The following is a 21,483-nucleotide window of genomic DNA, read 5'->3' on the forward strand; positions in this document are numbered from 1 at the left end:
ACGGTCTCGGGCTCAGGCTGGACGGTCTCTGGCGCAGGCTGGACGGTCTCTGGCGCTGGCTGGACGGTCTCGGGCTCAGGCTGGACGGTCTCGGGCTGGACGGTCTCGGGCTCAGGCTGGACGGTCTCGGGCGCAGGCTGGACGGTCTCTGGCGCAGGCTGGACGGTCTCTGGCGCAGGCTGGACGGTCTCTGGCGCTGGCTGGACGGTCTCTGGCGCAGGCTGGACGGTCTCTGGCGCAGGCTGGACGGTCTCTGGCGCAGGCTGGACGGTCTCTGGCGCAGGCTGGACGGTCTCTGGGGCTGGCTGGACGGTCTCTGGGGCTGGCTGGACGGGGCTGGACGGAACCAGCGAAGAGATCTCGGGCTCGGCGAGGCTGGGCGGAACCAGCGGAGAGGAGAGCTCGAGCTTTGGAGGGGTGCTGGTGACTTCCTCCACCGTGAATGGAGACTCACAGCACACCAGCACCCACTCCACACAGGCGGCGAAATCATCGGGACCGTTCCCTGGGAGGCGTGCCCGGGACCGCTCGCTGAGGCTGGCGATGTAAAACTCACTCAGCGAGTGGTCAGAATAGTGAGTCAGGCACGCCAACTCCAGAAAGTCCCGTGTATGGGATTCCAGGGAACGGTCCTCCTGATCCAGGCAAAGAAGAGCCACTGCAGGAATGTCCATCTTTTTTTTTTTTTCCTTTGGGGTCGGTCAATCTGTCACGGTGCGGGTTCAGGCAGAAGGACAGGCTGAGTCCAAAATCACGAAGAACATAGATTTAATTTCCAAAATACAGGCAGGAAGACAGGATACACAGCGTAACATTAAACATTGACCGACAAACACAGGCTGACAGAGGGAGAACTAAATACAAGCAAGAATCAAACTAAACGAGGTGCAAACAGGTGAGAATGATGATGACCGGACGAGGAACAGGTGGCTGATTGGGGAGTGAGTCCGGGAGAGAAACAAAAGGATCCGGGGAAGTGTGGTGCAGATGACGGGACACACTGGTGAGGACGACAGACTGTGACAACACTATTTAGTCTGACTCTTTTTATGCAATGACTATCTTTGTCCTTTGGTGTGACTTTTTGTCCTATGTTGTGACAAACATAAAACAACAGAAAAATATACTTATTTCAAAATACGTTTTTAAAAAAGAGTCAAGTTTGGCATTAGGGGAGTTTCAATAATACCTCCTCTTAGATGGGTACAATTTCAATAAGTTTTGTAAGGTTTGCGAAAAAGTTTTATTGACATTCGAGGGGAAAAGTTTATCAAGTTAATCTATTCATGGTGAAAATTATTTAAAAAAATTTACTTTCATGTAATATAAATATCACTTTCATAAAAAATGTTTTAATAATTCTCTCAATTATTTTTTTAATGTTATTTAATATAATTTTTTAGTACTTTTTAAACACCACACCATAGGACACATTTACAGTACCGTTGAGTGAAAACGTGAAAATAATATGTGAACTCATTGACAAAATGAGTGACCACTACTATTTTCTGAAACTGCAGTTTTTATACTCCATAAATATATGTATTTTTTCTTAAAAAGTTATGTTTTCCTAAAAAAGTACTTTTTCTTGGCCAATTGTCAACTACCCATATATATATATATATTAAATCAATATGTTAGTTAATCATAAATCAATATGTTGGTTAATCATGTCTTCTGAATAATACTGTAATCATATAATACATTCAAATAATATTCAGTTTGAGTCAGACACACACAGACATCAACAATTATAATATTCATCTCAACAATGGTAACAATCAAACATTTCATGCAGCAGTGCATGCTGGGTTCCAGGATAGTATTAAAACTCCCAGCATGCACTGCTGCACGAATAAAAAACATTATTCCCACCATTGTTGAGATTAATGTGCTAAATATATTTAGATATAGATTAATGTGCTTGATATCTTTGTTTTTTTTTTTGGTTTATGTATGATGTGTTAAAAAATGAGTCGTAATTTATTGCTGTGGTTTCACGGTGGTGGTAATGTAACACTTCTGGTTGAGGATTAAACTCTGAATGAGTGAGAATTAATTCTTCACTTCCTGCTCAGCTACTGTTCGGACGCTCTTGCTTACCGCTCCGCGCTTTGCTCTATAGCTTTTATAATTTTAAATCGCTCTATCTTTTCTATATTATTTTATTTTATCTCATTTTATCACCTAATTTTAACTTCAGCAAACCAGTACAGTGCTCAAACGCTTGATTACTACAAAAAAAAGCAGAATTCTTTTCTCCGACCAGCCTCCCACTGAAAGCTTACATTCCGGGGAAGGAAAAACACAACTGCCTACATTCCAAAGGATAAGAGAAAATGCCTCTTCTGGAATCTACTTGCTGCACTAACTGTCAGAGACTTTTACAAAGGATTGCAATTATTGAAACAAAGTTACTTGCGGGAACACCACACCAGACGGAACACACAACAGAGCTTCATCATGGACGCCCTCAGCATACAGCCGGTGAGTCCCAGAAATCTAGTGCTACTCGACAGGCAGTTCTGAGTGTAGAGAAACAAGCCGATTGACTTACAAATCGATGGCACAAACAGGGCGCGAGACCCAAAGGCACTCGAGGCATCACATATTGCTGCAATAGCACCCTCTACTCCAGATACAGCTCTGACAAGGATTGCAAACACTGGTCTCCTACTACCGCCTATACATCTTGAAACAGATTTGAAGTATTAATGAATGAGAAATCCCTGAATTTGATGAATGTGATCGATCAAAGACTGAGCCAGCCGGTCGTTAACACTGATGCTAACCGGCGCTCAAGGTCGAGCAGACAGCGGCACTCAGCTCAGAGCACAGCGGGGCCCAGGACTCTGATAGTGGGCGACTCCATAATCAGAAACATTAGTAGCAGGGAATCAACTACATGCTGCCTTCCACAAGCAACAACTTCTGATGTAAACAGGGAACTTGAGAACATTCTGGTGAAACATAAAACTGCAAATCGACTCGTCATTCATGTGGGGAAGAACGATATTCATAAAGAGCAGTCAGAACTCCTTAAGAAGGATTTCAATGAACTTTTTGAAACACTTAAAAGACTGAACGTTCAGACATTCATCAGTGGACCACTCCCAGCAAGAGGAACAAACAGGTTTTCACGGTTGCTTGGGCTCAACACATGGCTGCAAAAAACCTGCAATATAAAAGGAGTAAACTTCATAGACAACTTCAATCTTTTCTGGAGTCAGAGGCAACTGTTTCAATGGGATGGCCACCACCCAAACAAACTTGGTTCAAACATGGCACACACACACCTGGACACAGTATGAATGGCCACAGGACTTCATTTCAGCACCTGAATGGACATGTTGACATATCACACAAGGACAATGATAACACCATGCAGACACAACAACTTCTGCTCACGGACACAATCTCAGCAGAGCCCCGTCCACAGAGCTCACCACAGTCAGACTGTGACAAATCAGAACTGCTCCAAGATTCAGGACCCAAGGACGACTTTCTGGAAAACAGCGAGGGAAACCAGGACAGCATATTACAGCCTCCAATAACACCAGAGCAACAGCCCATCTCACCTGACACGTTATCACTCTCTCCAGCATCTCCACTTCTGTGCTTCTCAGAAATGGAATGGAAAATGGAAAAACGGGTGTATGCTGGAACTAAACTATCCCATTCTTTTGCTGCAAGCCCAAAGCAGGCCCCACAACCAGTCAACCACCAAAGCATGCGGGCACAGCTCACCCTCCTCCTCCTCCCCCTGATAGAGCTCTTCGGCCTCTGCCACGGTGCCAGGGCTCACACCCTCCTCCATCTGCTCGAGGTGAACCAAAAACAACTGATACCAACTCTCAATGATGTGAGTCGGGTCTCCGCTATGATATCAGTAACTGTCTTAAATGTTTACAAAACAAGCGGGAACCCAGTGTGCCTGAATCTTTCTCTATAGCTGTTCAAATACATGATAGAAAATCTAAGGCCTTCAACAGCCGTACAGCCAACCCATCTAATCTGGTGCCTATTACATGCCAAACTAAGATTGCTGTGGGGACAAAAAGTAAGACTATAAAGTTAGCACTTTTAAACATCCGCTAACTTAAAAATAAATCACTTCTAGTCAACGACTTAATAACCACACACAACTTGGACTTCATGTTTCTAAATGAAACTTGGCTAGAAGACAGCTGCAGTGCAACAGTCCTCAATGAAACATCCCCTCCTAATTTTACTTATATGAGTGTCTGCAGAGCGGGTAAGAGAGGGGGAGGGGGGGGGCTTAGCTGTTCTTTTTAAAGATGTTTATCAATGTAAGCAAATATCATTTGGGATTTACCCCTCTTTCGAAAATCTGGGTATTGTGTTAAAAGGTGCTCCACGTATTTTACTTATCATTGTTTACAGGCCTCCAAAATACTCTCCAGCCTTTGCTGAGGACTTTACAGAACTGCTATCAACAATTGCCTCTGAGTTTGACTGTTTTGCCATTGCTGGAGATTTTAACATTCATATAGATAATGCAGAAAACAATATGGCAAAAGAAATCAAAACTGTTTTAAAAACTTTTGATCTGACACAGCATGTACATGGTCCCACACACAATCGTGGACACACTCTAGATTTACTTATCAGTAGAGGTTTAAACATCTCATCGATTGTTCTTAAGGATGTAGCACTGTCTGATCATTTCTGTATTCAATTTGATTGTAACAAGGTTCAGGGAAGAAGGAGGCAGGAACCGGATAATAATGAAAAATAAAACTTTATTTAAACAAAATAAACAAACAAATTACCTGCCAGCAGCCCCTCACGGACGACTGCTGGCTACCGAAAATAAAATATAAATACCGGCCAGCAGCCCCTCACGGACGACTGCTGGCTTACCAAATAAAATATAAAATACAAACAAAAAGCAGGCCTGTTCCTCTCTCGATCATCCACTCCGTCGCTCCCCCTTTATGGCTCCGCTCCTTCGTGAGAGATGCGAGACCGGTGTGCTTCACAGGTGCTGCTCATTAGCAATCGCACCACCGGCCTCGCGACTTTCTCTCACGTCCCTCGGCCGTCCTGCTCACCACACGGTCCTAAAATTGAACTAAACTTTTTCCCCATAATTGACTATACTGAGAGAGTGAACCTGTTTTAGGCCTAGATAATCTGATGCCCTGCACCAGTAAAGTGACCAGTCAAGGAGGGGTTGCCTTGTTGTTTGCTGTGTGTGTTTGCTTCTTCTTCTTCTGTTTCTCCAGCGTTCAATGATGTCTTCTTCTCAACCCATCATCGATCGAAAGGGGGGATATGTAGAGAATTGAGGGGAATCAAACACAACTTAATCAAATTAATCTCTCATGGGATTAATTCACATGGCTTCAACACTCCAAAAGTTCTGGAGCCCACATTCCAGAGTCACGGAACGGCGCCAAGGGTCTGCTTTGGGGGATAATAACCCCCGCCCTCAGGAGACTTTTTATGGTCCTGCAGACCAACAGAGTGCCACAGAAAGGGGGCACTCCTTTGATCCCCTGACAGAGATGTTACACAGATCTGTTGCTAAACTCAGTTATCAGCAAGAACTGTGCCTGACCCCTCAACACACACAGTAACCTCACTGTTGAGATCGAAGATCTCACACATAAAATCATATAAACTCACCACAGAACAATTCTTGGACTTATAACCAAACATCATAATTCTTATTATGTGTTCCTACAATTCATATGTTGATGTGTTCTGCTTATATCACATATTAATCATGTAATTGTTGTTAACTATTAACTCTTGTAATTGTTATACAACCATTAGAAGTGTGAATGCCTCGTTTACTCTCAAACTAACCGTATTCTCGTAATTCAAAAGATGGCTTGATTGAAATCTGTGTAAAAGGTTTTGTTTTATGATTATAATAATCATAAGGTTTAAACTATGGTCTTTTGTCTCTCTGCTAAGTGCTGGAGACCAGCTCACAGACCATGCATAAATTATGATAAGCAAGAAGTAGATCCACCTCCTAAAATGATGCCATTGTCTCATTGGCCAGAAGTTTCTGGGAGGTTGGACTAAAGTCTAAGTTAAAGATTTGAACAAAGGACCTCATGTTCAGGTTTTCTGTTAGTTTTCTGTTCGACCCATTTGAGTTCGTTCAGTTCTGTAACTGTTAAGTTCGTGCCTCTCTCTAAAACCAGCAAGAGAGTGTTCTGTTCTTGCTTCTCTCTGAAACAAAGAGCGTGTTCGCATGCTTCTACATCGGCTAGACCAAATTCGACCAGCAGACACAATAACCCATCCAGCCATCTAACTCGTCTTACTTTCATTTCTTTCCTTTATTTCCTTTTTCGTAAAAGTCTCGTTTCAAAGTTAAGTTTGCTGCAAAGCTTCGTTTTAAATGGCTCTCCGCAACGCGCTTCGAAATCGTAAAGACTTTTCATTTGGCTGCTAGTCACACGTGACCGGCAAACTCAGGAACTTCCATCCAGGCACTTCAAAGACAACCCGCCACGAGGACCCGGGGAACCGCCCTTCAATGCAACGCAACAAAGGAATCCCCTAAGCCACGCAAAGACACAAGCAAGTACTCCAGACTCTTAGCTGAACTGGTGCTTTAATGTAAATTGAATAACCTCTCTAAGAAACGAAGGTTCAAATTAATGCTTGGTGGTCCTTTCAGGTCATGTCTTACGTGCATATAGAAAGTTGAAACTTTCTCTCACTCTTTCCAACTCACTCTTTCCCTTTCGCGACTTTATGAATGTGTGTGTGCGTGATTATGTTTAGACCTTAGTTTTATGTTTAGAATAGCTAATAAAGTCTTCCATATATTTGAAAAGATAATTGCCTTGTGTTGTGTTTGCACATTTAATGTCTTGTACTGTTCGATATAAAGTTACCTTGCTACGACATAGTGTTTCACTATAGATTTGGTATTTATATCCTTGCAAAGGTTATAATTACGTCCCGTTCAAATGAATTCTAAGCGAGTCATTTGCTCGGTTCAGTGATTCGGTTCCATAGATTCATTGCAAATCAATGAATCATTTCCCTTTGAGCTAAATTGGCCTTCGGCCCCCTTAAATACATTTTATGTATATTATTAAATGTTGCATTTGCTACATTATATACACAGGCATCCTACGATGACGACAACAACTTTAGACGCATTTGTTGTTGAATTGGCTGACATCAAATGAAAAGACTATTTGCTCAAAAATCATAAAATACACTTACTGGAGGTGACATTGGATCGCAAACCGTAGACGATACACACTTGAGGATTAACTTTGAAGCAAGACCTGCTTTGAATTGACCCTCATTCACAAAACAGTCAGTCAGAAAATGATTCACTCAAACATAAACTTATTTACGAAGGAAAGGCGCTCAATATATATATTTATAAACCGCATCCAAGTGCCAGATGTGGGCCGGATCTGGGTTGAAACAATGTTGGTATGTGGGCTTCTAATAGCCTGGATCATCATCATCATGAAATAGACATTTGTACATACTACAAACCCTGTGATACTGGAGCATGAGATCTGGACGTCAAAATATTGCAATGTGTGAAGGTTTCAATTGAGTCACTGCTCCAATGAATAATCACTACACAAACATCATTAAAGATGTTTCAGCATGACTCATGAACACACAAAGATAGACAGTTCAAATTACGTAAGACAAGTTAAGTTTCGTTTCTAAAGAAACACCCTCATGGGTGTGGAAGTCCTTTAAAAGCCAGCAGTGGATCTCACAGCCGTCACAAGAGAGAACAGACGAACAACACACTTCTCTTGAAAACATAAACCTCACGAAATGGCAAACGCAGTAAGTAGGCAATTATTTTCATTTGACATTAAAATCCTAGCAGACACATCAAAATAATATAGTGAGAACCAAAATGTGCTGAATATATTGTAGGCCTATTGTTGTTAATGCATAGCCTAGAAATCTAGATGCACCCTAGCGGCAGCAAAAATTATTTTGCAGCAAAGTGTGGTCTAGCAACTCTCCATAGACTTTTTAGCTGGAAAAACTCAACTCTGGTAGGGCCAATCACATCGTGTATAGAGTCGGCGGGCGGGCTTAACATAATGACGACAGAGTTGAGCCGGTCAGAGCAAGCTCGGACATATTCGGTTTGAAAACGTTCATCCTCGGATGCGGCCGGCGCCGCGCGTGCTGTTACAAAAAAGCTGTGGCGAAACGATCAACTTGTCATTTTTGCCCACTCGTGCTGTGTCGTTGAGTGTAAAGGCTTTACTCTGTGTCAGCGCGCGCTCTGATCGGTAAGGTGCACGGTCCTCTCCCGAATCATCTTCACCACCCCGAAGCACCACTACTCCGGCTCCGTTTCCCTCGTAAGCTGATATTAGTATTTAAACATTCTCTATGATATTATTTTTTTAATGACACACTGTTTGTCTGTGTGTGTTTGTGTGTGTATGAGAGAGAAAGAGACACACACACATACTGTCTCTTTCTCTCTCACACATATGTAGGCTAGTTTTAAACTCTTTTGACTTTTAATGATTAGTGTTTTATTTTTAAAGTTTGTGGGTTGTGTAAAAAACAAACAAAAAAAATCCCTTATTTAATTTAGGGGATGGATTCCGGGAAATCTCCCTTATTTTCAATGTTCAATGTTGACAGCTGGACTGGATGCGGTAAAAGTTTAATATATCAACTTGCTCCGCTGAGTACGTCACCTTCTTCGTTGCGCTGATTGGCTTTAGCGCTATCCAATTGCGTGCAGAGAGAATTTGAAAGACAACCGTTTATTCCGCCCCTCGGATTGAGCCCTGTCAATGAAGAGTTTCCAGACCTAACATCTTTATGTAGGTCTGGCATGCCAGGCTAGTTAATGCATGCAGCTGTCATAATTTTACAGTATTGCATTATTTTATAATATATGACAATATGAACATTTCTTAAGTTAATTTAACTGCAGTTTTACAACAAAATAGTTTCAGTTGTTAGTGAATAGGATGTGATATTATATTTGCATATATTCTTGATTTTTAAACGGCTGTAGGTACACAGTTTCCAGATTATTCAGACCTTATATGTACAATTCACCTTAAAGGGTACATATCATGGTTTTAAATCATTCATTTTTACATATAAATCATACCGTTGAGTCATGCACAGATAACTGCAAACATAACTGCAATGCTTGGGTCTGAATTCCTCATTATTATAGCTCCACAGGCCCCTTTTCTACCCCTTTTCTGATGTGCATCTGTGAGCGACCCGTTTCAAAGCGGCCCCTTTAAATAAAAAGGAGATGCGTCATACCCCGCCCGCTCTCCAGGTCGATGAGTTCACGGTCAGTTCAACTCCCCACGTTCGGCCATTATTGTAGTTTGATTAGAGATATACGATTATATACGATACCTTCAAAGAACATTTTTATTCACACGTTAATAAAATGTCAACAACAGAAGACTTGTCCATCAAGCCTTACATATTCGAGCAAGAGCGAGCGAGTTGATAAAGACGAGGAACCTGCATATGAACTGCCGAACCATATGGATGTATTGGTATGTGAGTTAGCTGTTTTGTGTTATTAGTGAAAGTCCACTATTTCTCTTGTTAAAACAAACACACTGACAAGATAAATGACTACGGTCTAATCTTACCACAAAAAAATCTGTATTGACAATATGATACGTTTAGAAAAGCATCAGAAAACAACGCAGCTAAATGACCATTGATGAAACTCAAGAACAATAATACTGCAGACGTGTAACGTTACTTCAAAACCAAAACAAAGAAAGACAAAGGTACTGCTAAACCATGACCACGATGTGTTTTAAGAAAGTAAAGTACTTTATTTATATTAATGATATTTACAGCTTTCAGACGAAGTCAATCGGCAAACCAAACTGGCGGAGGTTGTTGAAGTGGGAATCCTTGAAGTGCTTCAGGTCACTAACGTACATCCAACAACCGAACATTTTGACTTGCCCTCTCGTAACTTCTGCATCATTGAGCTCGGACTACAAAATCGGAGCGAGAAATAATAATGTCGGATTGCTCGAAGTGTTGGACCGGTAGTCGATGTCCTTATTTGGCTGTTCCGCTGCAAATACGGTGACGCACTTGCTCAAAAAACATCATAGAAAACAGAAAAATCTGAACAGGTTGAAAAATATGACCAAAACAGAATATAAAGATATAAACGAAGCACCTGAAGAGAATAATTTCATCTTTTCTGTACTTATAAACACTCCAAATATAAAACTAAATGCATTTAAGGGCTAAAAAAGTGGATTTTGCATGATATGTCCCCTTTAACATTTTAGTTAGAACTAATAAACATACAAAAAAGGATGTAATCTTTGTAAATGATGAATCATTGTGTTTACTGTATGACAGTGCCAAGAGTCACAATTTATCACACTATTAACCAGTAGCGGCTCCTGGCCATAAATTTAGGTAGGGCAGATTCTGGGTCTTGTAATCTTAGAATTGCCTTAAAGTAGTATTTATTGCGTCCAAATGTTGTTTAGAATATAACAACTTAGGAATTCCAGTGAGGTCTATGGTTGAATGTTACCCAATCTGCCCATGCCTCAACTTACAATACGTTTTCTTCCCAGGCAAGATACAATGAAAGAAGAAATGATCGACAAGCAATAGAATATGTCTTTCAGGGAGAACACATAGCAATAAATGATCTGAAATCAAGAGTTAACAAAAAAAAAAAAAAATTGTATCGTATTCTTACAAAAAAAATCCCAGTGTATCCAACTCCTGTTGAATTTCACATAACGGAAGTGACTCATGTCACTAACAAGACAAAACTTCCAATGATTTTGAAGTCAGAGGGATTCAAGGGTCTTAATCAAGATTTGCTTTCATGGTGGAACCTGAAGATCAATGAAAGGGATATAAGAGCAGCCGAGGAGCGTTTCCTCGAGACTAAAACCACAGACAGAAGCAAAGAAGAAATAGCAGCTCAGCAGCCGTTCCTGAGGAATTTCACCACATCACCAGCATTCATAAATGACACCTCACGCTACGGCAACTTCCGCTTCACGTTTCCTCTGACTGAACTGATGGAGGCCTACAAGAAGCAGATGTGTGAGGACAAAGAGCCGGTTCTCAGGGTATACGAGACCAAACTTTTCAAGCAGGAGATTGAGTATGTTGTTCTCGTTCACAGCCCTCAGTTTAATGAGAAGTTTAGTAGATATCCACTGCTTACACCCAGCCCACTGGCTTCTTATGAGGGAAATCAGATCATCTGGAGAGCACAAGCCATTTCTGAAAACCACAAATGTCGACTGGTAATCAATGGAAACCAGGTTTTCTTTGAAGAACTTGAAAAAAAGGAACAAGAGTTTTATGTGTGGGATCAGTTTAGCCTGGTCTTTCACATCAATAAGGATGAGGTCCTTACCTTTCCTAAAAGAAAGCTTAAAGCAAGCCTCAGCTGTTGTGAAGTTCATCAAAAGATAAACCTTTCAAATGGAGAAAACTGCTCTTCCAAAAATGAAGCTGAGAATTTCATTGAAAGCTTGCAAGATGATGATGAAAAGAAAGATGAAAAAGAAGAAAATGCATTTGGGAAGGTGAAAATGGAAAAGGACTAAAAATGTGCAATTTTGGTGAGAGCTTTTGCTCTGTGTTTTGTTTTTGTTCTGTGACTTTGTGGTTTTACCCATCCTTTCTGCCAATAGATTTTGTTGAGAAATTAAAGTAAATAAAAGTTAGAGTGTGATTTTTTTAATCTAATATTTGTGACTTGTAATTATAAGACTGTTATGAGATAAAAAAAAAAAAAAACTGAAATCCTCTGGATTGTTCAAAATAAATACACCATTTTTAACCTAGAATGCTCTGTGTATTATTCTTTCACAAGCCGGTCAGTGTTTGCGAGGCAAGACTATTGCACCTCCTTTTGTTTGTGTTTGTGTGTGTGTGTGTGTGTGTGTGTGTCCCTGTTCTCTTATTGAGTAATGGGTATGTTCTGGGTGTAACATGCAATAAACCAATCAGGGTCTCATCTCCCATTCGTATGGAAGCTTGTTTCCGCCATTGAATAAAAAATATAATAAAGAATTGTGACTTTTTATCTTACAATTCTGACTTTTTTTCTCACAATTCTGACTTTTTTTCTCACAATTGCGAGTTTATATCTCACAATTCTGACTTTATTTCTCAGAATTGCGTGATATAAAGTCGCAATTGCGAGTTATAAAGTCAGAATTGTGTGTTATAAAGTCAGAATTGCGAGATATAAAGTCAGAATTGCGAGATATAAAGTCAGAATTGCGTGATATAAAGTCAGAATTGTGAGATATAAAGTCGCAATTCTGAGAAAAAAAGACAGAAGTGTGACTTTTTTTCTCACAATTGCGAGTTTACATCTCGCAATTCTGACTTTATAACACATAATTGCGAGTTTATATGTCGAAATTCTGACATCTTTTCTCAGAATTGTGAGATATAAACTCACAATTGCGACTTATTAGGCCAATTCTTTTTCCCCCATCAGAAGAGTTTAAATCTCACAACTCTGACTTTATATCATGCAATTCTGACTTTAAAACTCGCAATTGCGACTTTATATCACGCAATTCTGACTTTATAACTCGCATTGCGACTTTATATCACGCAATTCTGACTTTATGTCTCGCAATTCTGACTTTATAACTCGCAATTGCGACTTTATATCACGCAATTCTGACTTTTTATCTCGCAATTTTGACTTTATAACTCGCAATTGCGACTTTATATCTCGCAATTCTGACTTTTTATCTCGCAATTGCGACTTTATATCACGCAATTCTGACTTTATATCTCGCAATTCTGACTTTATATCTCGCAATTCTGACTTTATAACTCGCAATTGCGACTTTATATCACGCAATTCGGACTTTTTATCTTGCAATTGTGAGAAAAAAAGTCATAATTGTGAGATAAAAAGTCGCAATTATTTATTTTATTTTTTTATTCAGTGGTGGAAACAAGCTTCCATACATTCCCTTTAAATGCCAGTTGCGCTCACGTTATGGCGGATTCGCTATTTGCAAGTGGTAAGACTGAACGCTTCTCTAGAAAGGAAACGGATCTGCTCATGCGCAAGGTTAAAGCTGTGTGCATATCTTTATGTACACAATTTTAATATTTTACATTGTAATCCTTTTATTCGTGTAATAAGCAGAGTGTACTTTCAGAACTTGTACAAATGATGCTCAATCATCACTCAATCACTTAATTCACTTAATCACTTCCAACATTACTTCAGCCCAGATCCGGCCCACATCTGGCACTTGTGGGATGCGGATCTGGCCCACATGCAGCAATGAATGACTTGGGTGGCCCACTCCTGTTTGCCAGATCTGGGCCACAAGCAGGCCATCAGACCAAAATTTTTTAGATAAATCATATTCATAAAACAAATGAGCCAAGTCTTCTTCGTATACATTATAAAAAGAACATATGTTGTCAATATCCATGAATTTGGATAACGAAGCTTTACATGGGTAGATTTTATGAAGTATTTTAAAATGTACCTCTTTAACTTTATTCAGCATACAAAATGTATATATGTATTTAACCACGCCTCTTTCCAATGAATGTGAAACTCCCTTACATGTTCTGTCTCTGGTAAATGTACTTGTATATCTTATCACCATTAGATAAAAAATCAAATATAACAGTTAATTGAAATGACATTAGAAATATGATTTAAGATGATTTAAGCTCAAATGAACTCTACCGCTCCCATGCAATTACGATGCAAAAGGGAATAATAATGGTGCGTTCATGTGCTATGGTATTATGGTAAATACCAAAAGCTGTCGTGGAAAATGCACATGAACACCCCCTCATGTGGTATTTACCACTGGGCAACTCGTAGAATATTTTGATGGACGAGTTGCCTGAGATGAGATAACCTTTGACCATTTCAAAATGGCGGAGAGCACCGCGAGAGTCGTGAATGGTAAAAAATATATACTATTCATGATCTAGAAAATATACAGCATATTATTTACCTTTTGAGTTTTGATAAATCATTTTCTTGCTGTTGCAGATGACTTAAGCAATCTAAAATAGTTTTAGCTAAATAACAGGTCTGGCTCTTCATCTTTTTACCACATTACGACAACAAAAGCACTTGAACGCAACACACTGGTAAATACCATTTCACAAGTGGAAAATATCCTATTTTCCATAGCATGTGAACGCAGCATAAAAGCAAACTCTGAAAATAAGACATGACTCAATTAAAGGGAAAACCCTCACAAATACACAGCTATACAGGTATGCAGATATTAAAAAAAAAAAATAGTGTTCACCCTTAATATATTTAACAGTATAATTTCTATCTCTGTTACATTGGCAACATGACAGAAAATCTGAATGATCCCATCTCTTATTTGCACTTGTGGAAGTTACCTTGTTGTGGTAATTGTGACTTTATATCTTACAATGGTGATTTTAAATCTCGGAATTGCAACTATTTCTCATTACTGCAACTTTATATCTCGCACTGCAAATATATATAACAATATCACTTGTTTTTTTGCTAAGCAACCTCATACATTGTGACTATAGCTCACAATTGCAGCTCTATTTCTTACAATTGTGACTATTAATTGATGTCACAATTGTGAGACAACTGCATTAAATCATAATAACCTTTTCATTGTTTTGCTCAGAGTGGAAATGTGTCTCTGTGGTTCCTCACAGGAGGTTGTTAAATCTGACACAGACACACTGAAGATTCTGGATAAATCCCAAATCCAGCATAGAGGGGTTCAGTGAATATAGTGTTGAATGTGTATATGTGTGTGAGAGTGTGTGTGTCAGAGACGCTGTAGAAGGAGAGAGTGCCAGCCGACACGTCCACATACACTCCTACTCTATTAGAGCGGGCTGAAGGGCCAGATACTTCAGTGCTTTTATTATTGAACCAGGCTGTGTAAATCACATCAGAACAGTATATACTCCAGGAATTATCATTCAGTCCAAACCAACAGTCAATCCCACTTTTCCTGTCGATTCCTTTATATACCACTGCTACATAACCCGAGCCACTCCATTTTACCTCCCAGTAACAGCGTCCAGTCAGTCTCTCTCCACACAGAACCTGCTCATGTTGCTCAAATCTGTCTGGATGATCAGGATACGGCTGTTGCTCTTTCACACACGTTGCCTTTCTGTTGTCCTCAGACAGAATGAGATGAGTGTGTGTTGTGTTTGGATCCAGTGTGAGATCACAGGCATCTGAATACAACAAGAGAGATCAGATGATCTTTGACATTGTTAAATATGCACGTGTGTGTGTACTTGATACGTTATGAGGACCAAATGTCTCCACAGTGTAGATAACTGTAATATTGACAGATAAATGCAGAAAGTTTGGTTACTGTAGGGGGATAGAATATAGGGCTGGGCGATAAATCGATTTTATCGATTAACTCGAATGTGTAGTTTACGCCGATTTTTTTAACAGAAAGTCGGTTTTCTCTTTAACAACCGCCGACGCTCCCATCTCGGCTCCCGCAGTTCCGACCGCGCTCAGTGCTTGCCATGATAGAGATACACAAACAACATGGCAAATGAACAAGACCGCGGCAGCAGAAGCACACCCGGCGAAAACATTTACAAGCTGAATCTGCAAGGCCGCCAACTCTCACGAGTTCACTATGAGAGACGCTATTGTCACTTTTTACGCACTCTCATGCACACATCCATTTTCTGTATGTTTACAGCATTAGGTGTAATGCCCATTTTTCGGGGGAGAATAATTAACATTACACATTAACGTATCTACTGGACCTAATATTTATACAAAGGAATTGATATTAAATCAATATCAGAATCATATCACAAGAATTGAAATTAAATTGTGAAATTTGTATTAAGCAATAATAAAAACAAAACTTTCATAACAAAGTTCTGTCATGAAACTCTAGATGGCGCAGACTGATAGGTCTTTAACTCAATCTGTTTGTAATCACATCATGCTCAGTAGGGCACAGCTGATTGGTTCCTGCTGTATCAGTAGCCAATGAGCTCACTGCTCAACTTTCAAATACTTGGTCATTCAAGATTCAAAATTCAAACAACGTTATTTATCCCAGTAGGGCAATTCAGTTTTAGCCTAGCAGTACTATCAAAGACAAGACGACAACACTTAATCACATTCAGAAACACTGTCAATGACATCACGCTTTCAGAAACCCTCCACTGTCCCCAGCTCCACCTGTGTAGATCTGCTATGGTTTATTTCATATATGCTATTTTGTACAGCAGCAGCAGCTTGTCTACTTGCTCACAACAGTGTATTTTGTATGTATTGGCAGTAGCAGCAGCAATAACAGCAGCAGCGTAGCAGATCTATTCCGCTAAGGCCAAACATATTAACATTGTCATATCCATAACCATACTTAACACTCTGTCATCATGACAGAAAAAAAGTTTTTACAGTATGAACATCACTACACCATAATGATAGGAATACCAGTGTGTAGGACAGGGCATTAACACTAATTTCAAGATTTTATTTCAATTCACAAAGAACAGGATAAGTACAAACACAATGAATATACAATATAGTCCCAGATAGCACATTTGATGTGATGTTTACATCTGGAAGATGTATTTTTAAGAGTGTTTGTTCATCTGCAATACGTCTATAGGACGTTTCCTGTCAGATGTCAAATAGACGTTTAGAAGATGTCTTTTTATGATGTAATGATTTAGAATGCATGTTAAACTGACATCTTCTAAACATCTATTTGACATCTTTTTTTTATTTTTTATTTTTATTGCAGATTAACAAAACAGTAACACATACCAGGTAAGATTCAGTGAGACACATCTACAATACAGAAGGAGGAAAGGGGAAAAAGAAAAAAAAAAGAAAAAAAATAAAAAAACAGAGAACAGAAAAATACAAAACAGCCCCACACAGTCATCGACAAAGTGGTATATGTAGGCACACGAGATCCTTTCTGTGATGCAATTGGGTAGTATCTGAATAGTTGTAAAGGATATGATAGAGACTTTGACAAACACAAAGATATATATATATATATATATATATATATATATATATATATATATATATATAAGTATTAGTTAGTATTAGTGGTGGTAGTATCAATGATAGTATTTATAATGATAATATTCATGACAACAATAGTAATATAGGCTCTAGCAATCTACAACAGTAGTGACAATAGTACTATGACAATAAGAATACATTCAATTTCATTGTACATCTGCTCTAAACTCTGGGTCAGAGGGCTGATCTAGAACTGCCAGTGAGCACAACCAACAGACCCTATTTGATCTATTTGACATCTGACAGGAAACGTCCTAGACGTATTGCAGATGAGCAAACACTCTTAAAAATACGTCTTCCAGATGTAAAAATCACATCAAATACACTTATGCTATCTGGGGTGCATATATTAAGCTCATATTTCTAGCTGACTAGCTAGTTTTTGGACATTGAATCGCTTTTCTGTGGTAAATACGCGACACTGCATACAAGCTGTATTATTGAGTGTGTGTGTGTGACACTTACATTTTCCCAGTCCTGGTGCGATCCTGAAATATCCTCCATGGTCCAAACTATACAGAGACAGAAAGATACACAAAACAAACAAACAAACAAACAAACAGAAATGACATGATATGTGGGAAGATTCATAAAATTGCCAATAAAAATAGAGTTTTGTGGCTTTTAATATGAGTTTACCTACATCCTCCAACTGGTGTGCATATGAGTGCAATTTGTTTAGTTTCTGCATCACTGTTAAGGACAACATTCCCCACAATCCTTTGCCTGGTCTCATTATGGCTTCATTGAGTACACCTGTGTACTGTTACCTTGTTTGCACTGGCTTATGGTGACGTCCAGTGCAATCTTTGTGTAGTCATGCTCGAATAATGCCACTGTGTAGTGATGGGAAACTGAGGCTTTCTGAAGCATTTAAGGCTTTCATCAAATTGTGCCGAAAAAAGGTTAATTACTCAAAGCTTTTAACACAATGTGCATTAGTGATATCTGGTGGTCAGACTTGTTTTCTCCACCATATCAACAAATCACAGCGAAAAAAAGCATGTGACCAAACAAAACTTAGGAAGTCTGTGACATACAAGTGTGGGATCAATAGAATTATATCTAAGAGATATCTATCTATCTCATTGAAATTCATGAGACCACAACTTGTGTCATGTGTAGCCTGGTCAACGTATTCACATATTGATCAATATTATAAAATATACAAGTAGGCTATGTAATCATAAAAATATTAATTGTAATTGAAAATATATATTTGGGTGTTCTGTTTTAAAAAATGTTATAGGGAAGTGTAGGGTTAAATCATTTATGGGGTGGTGATGGCACAGTGGATAAGACACATGCCTTTGGTGTGAAAGACCCGGGTTCAAATCCACTATGAGACACCAATGTGTCCCTGAGCAAGACACTTAACCCCTAGTTGCTCCAGAGGTGTGTGACCTCTGACATATATAGAAATTGTAAGTCGCTTTGGATAAAAGCGTCAGCTAAATGAATAAATGTAAATGTAAACCCTACACACCAGTGTGCTTCAAACCAAAGACAGGATAGCACAGAGTGAATCATATGTGCAGGTCAGCACAGACCACAAAACATTGCAATCGAACATGGCAAAAAAAGACCACAACAATAGTTTTAAATAAGTACTGCAAATTGTTACAGCAAGGTATTACTCTTTAGCAATAGGCTCTCTCGAATCCTAGTAGGAATAAAAAAATATATGGGTTGTAATATTTTTTTTTCTTTCTTAAAGCTAATTTGGAATTAAAATAACAGTTCTCTATTTTACACCCTCAAAATTTGATAAAACAACTGTTCACTGTATTCTCTAATGTGAGATGTGTGGATTACGCCACATCAGATAAAGCCAGTTAAAAAGTAATGACACAATAAAAATATTATTTCTTAACAAAAGATCCCTCTTCGATGACCCCTTACAACATTTAGACACACATATGAGTCATAATGTCTAAACATACTTGAGTATCTGCAGTTTATAGTTTGGATCCTTCAGTTTGTCAGAGAGCAGCTTGACTCCTGATTCTCCAGGGTGATTGTAGCTCAGATCCAGCTCTCTCAGGTGTGAGGGGTTTGAACTCAGAGCTGAAGACACATAACCACAGCCTTCCTCTGTCACCATACAGCCGGACAACCTACAGACACACACAGTCAGATCATCTACAGACACAATCAACAGGCAGATCATCTACGGACACACAACAACATTATGACCAGCTGACTTGTACATTATCCCTTATATGCTCTAACACAATCGTTCTCAAACCTGTCCTGGCGTACCCCCAATACTGCACGTTTTCTTTGTCTCCCAAATCAAACACACCCTATTCAACTCATCAGCTCATTATCACATGGATTAATGAGCTGATGAGTTGAATCAGGTGTGTTTGATTAGGGAGACAAAGAAAACGTTCAGTGTTGGGGGTATGCCAGGACAGGTTTGAGAACCACTGATCTAACATACCAGAGTATCTCCAGCTGACAGTTAGGACTCTTCAGTCCATCAGAGAGCAGCTTCACTCCTGAATCCTGTAGGTCATTGTTACTCAGGTCCAGCTCTCTGAGGACATGGTTTGAGGATTGTAGAGCTGATGATATAATTTCAAAGCACTGACCAGTGAGATTACAGCCAGCTAGACTGAAAAAGATTCCAACAAATTGAGACAAAATGAAATTCTTAACCCGATTCTTCAACTGTATTTCCATTGTCATTAAATTGTGTTCAAATGAATTTATTAAGACACAATTTAAAGGTGCAATACCTAAGATTTAGATGCCGCTAGAGGGCGCTACATTCAAAACAACAACACTGGCTTTGCTTGATGACGAAGTGGAGGAACGCGGAATGATGGGAACTGTTGTTTTCAACTCCGCCGTGGATAAATCAGTCAGACGGGAATCGAAAATTAGTAGTCATGGATGAGGTAAAGTTCGATTTCTATAAACGTCGCGTTTAATGACATGCTTGTTTTTCATTAAACTGAAATAACGCACAAGAAAAGTTAGGTTTAAAAGTAAATTAGTTATCACAGATGTTACTGTACGAGTCACTGGACGAAGCTATGGGGGAGAGGGTTTGAAGGGGCAGGTCTCTTGCAAGGAGTTGACGTGGTTGGTCCTCCTTGGTAACTTTATAAAAATAAAAAATCAATTTAATGTCAGTTATCCCAACCTGCAAGAATTCATTTCCGGGAGGTATATTTCGATAACAAGATTGTGGGGGTGGGAGGGAAGGCTAACTTTCGCACACTCGCGAAGTCTCTCCCTCTGTACAGTTCACGCGCAGCGCGCTGTATGTTATGCGCGCAGTATGTCTCGCTCTAACATTATATCCCGGGAGATTTGAACTAATTTGCGGGCATCAGGGAAACGCTATCAATATGCGGGAGACTCCCGGAACTTCCGGGAGACTTGGGATGTCTGCAATGTACATTTGACACATCTTTTCATGTCGTGTAAGTATTCAACCACAGCTACAGTTTCACAAAATTAACGTTAAGGGGGTCGCACACCGGACGAGAAGCTGCAGCGCCGTGTCGCACCACATAATTATTCGAACACATTATCTATAAGTGTACACATACCGGCGGCGCCATTCGGCGTCTGTCCGCGGCGCCCAGCAACGTTTCAGGACCGTGCTCAAAACCCTGCTGCGCCACAGAGCGCCATTTACATAGTTTTATATAAAATTGTAATTATTTTTGCCTCAAACCGTTGCTAATGGATCCTGACTTTGCCCTATGCTGCAATATGCATTTAGTTTTGCAGTGATTTACAGAAATCAGCTGCTTGAATGACAATTACTGATTATTATTAGATTTTTCAGGTGAGATTCTCAATTCATTCTGTGAACGAATTCTCTGAGGTAAAGTTTTCAGAATGCAGACTCAGCAATGATTGTATTTAATTGTACAGTACAATAACATAGAACAGACATTATCTTCATTTTCTGTCATTAAACATAACAATATTGCTGGCCATGCACTGATGAGAAAGTGCGCGTCCGGTGTTCGATAACGTTACTGCGGAGTTGTCCTAAACGTGGCGCGGCGCTTCTCGTCCGGTGTGCGCCCCCCTTTACAGCCAACAGTTCACATTCCGAGAATAAATGAAAATAATATATGTGCTCCATTCCATAACAAATGCGCGAAACAAGCTGTCGTTTGATAGACGCTAACGCACAACTACAACTACCGCATTTGTCCAGGACTACACGTAGTAAGAGCGGAAACCGAGATAAGCGGATATGACGCGATTGACTCGCGACTCCCAGCTCACCCCTGCTGACACATTCCGTTTCCTTGGTTAAAATCTCAATTTTCTCGCGATTTAAACATTGTTTGAAACATTTGGAATATTGTGAGTTATCATCTTTACTAACACTGGCCTTGTGATTTTGAGATTTTTTAATGCAAAAATCTTAG

The 21,483-nt window shown here is 39.6% G+C and overlaps 2 protein-coding genes across 2 annotated transcripts; one reads left to right on the forward strand and one right to left on the reverse strand.

The window, feature by feature from the left end:
* Window positions 1-3,307: 3,307 nt before the first annotated feature.
* LOC148978426 (uncharacterized) lies at window positions 3,308-11,588 on the forward strand. Its single transcript, XM_089132634.1, has 2 exons — window positions 3,308-3,862; window positions 10,593-11,588. The coding sequence occupies exons 1-2, from the start codon at window positions 3,308-3,310 to the stop codon at window positions 11,586-11,588; spliced, it is 1,551 nt and encodes a 516-aa protein (XP_088988760.1).
* Window positions 11,589-14,670: 3,082 nt separating this feature from the next.
* On the reverse strand, window positions 14,671-20,606 carry LOC148978427 (stonustoxin subunit beta-like). Its single transcript, XM_089132635.1, has 5 exons — window positions 20,572-20,606; window positions 19,524-19,697; window positions 19,021-19,194; window positions 17,543-17,589; window positions 14,671-15,231 (listed from the first exon to the last, which is right to left on the reverse strand). Exons 1-5 carry the CDS (start codon window positions 20,604-20,606, stop codon window positions 14,702-14,704), a joined length of 960 nt encoding a protein of 319 aa, XP_088988761.1. The 3' UTR covers window positions 14,671-14,701.
* Between the last annotated feature and the right edge of the window lie 877 nt (window positions 20,607-21,483).

This window comes from Pimephales promelas, chromosome 6 (genome assembly GCF_988280905.1).
Source record: "Pimephales promelas chromosome 6, fPimPro1.hap1.1, whole genome shotgun sequence".
NCBI classification, from domain to species: Eukaryota; Metazoa; Chordata; class Actinopteri; order Cypriniformes; family Leuciscidae; genus Pimephales; species Pimephales promelas.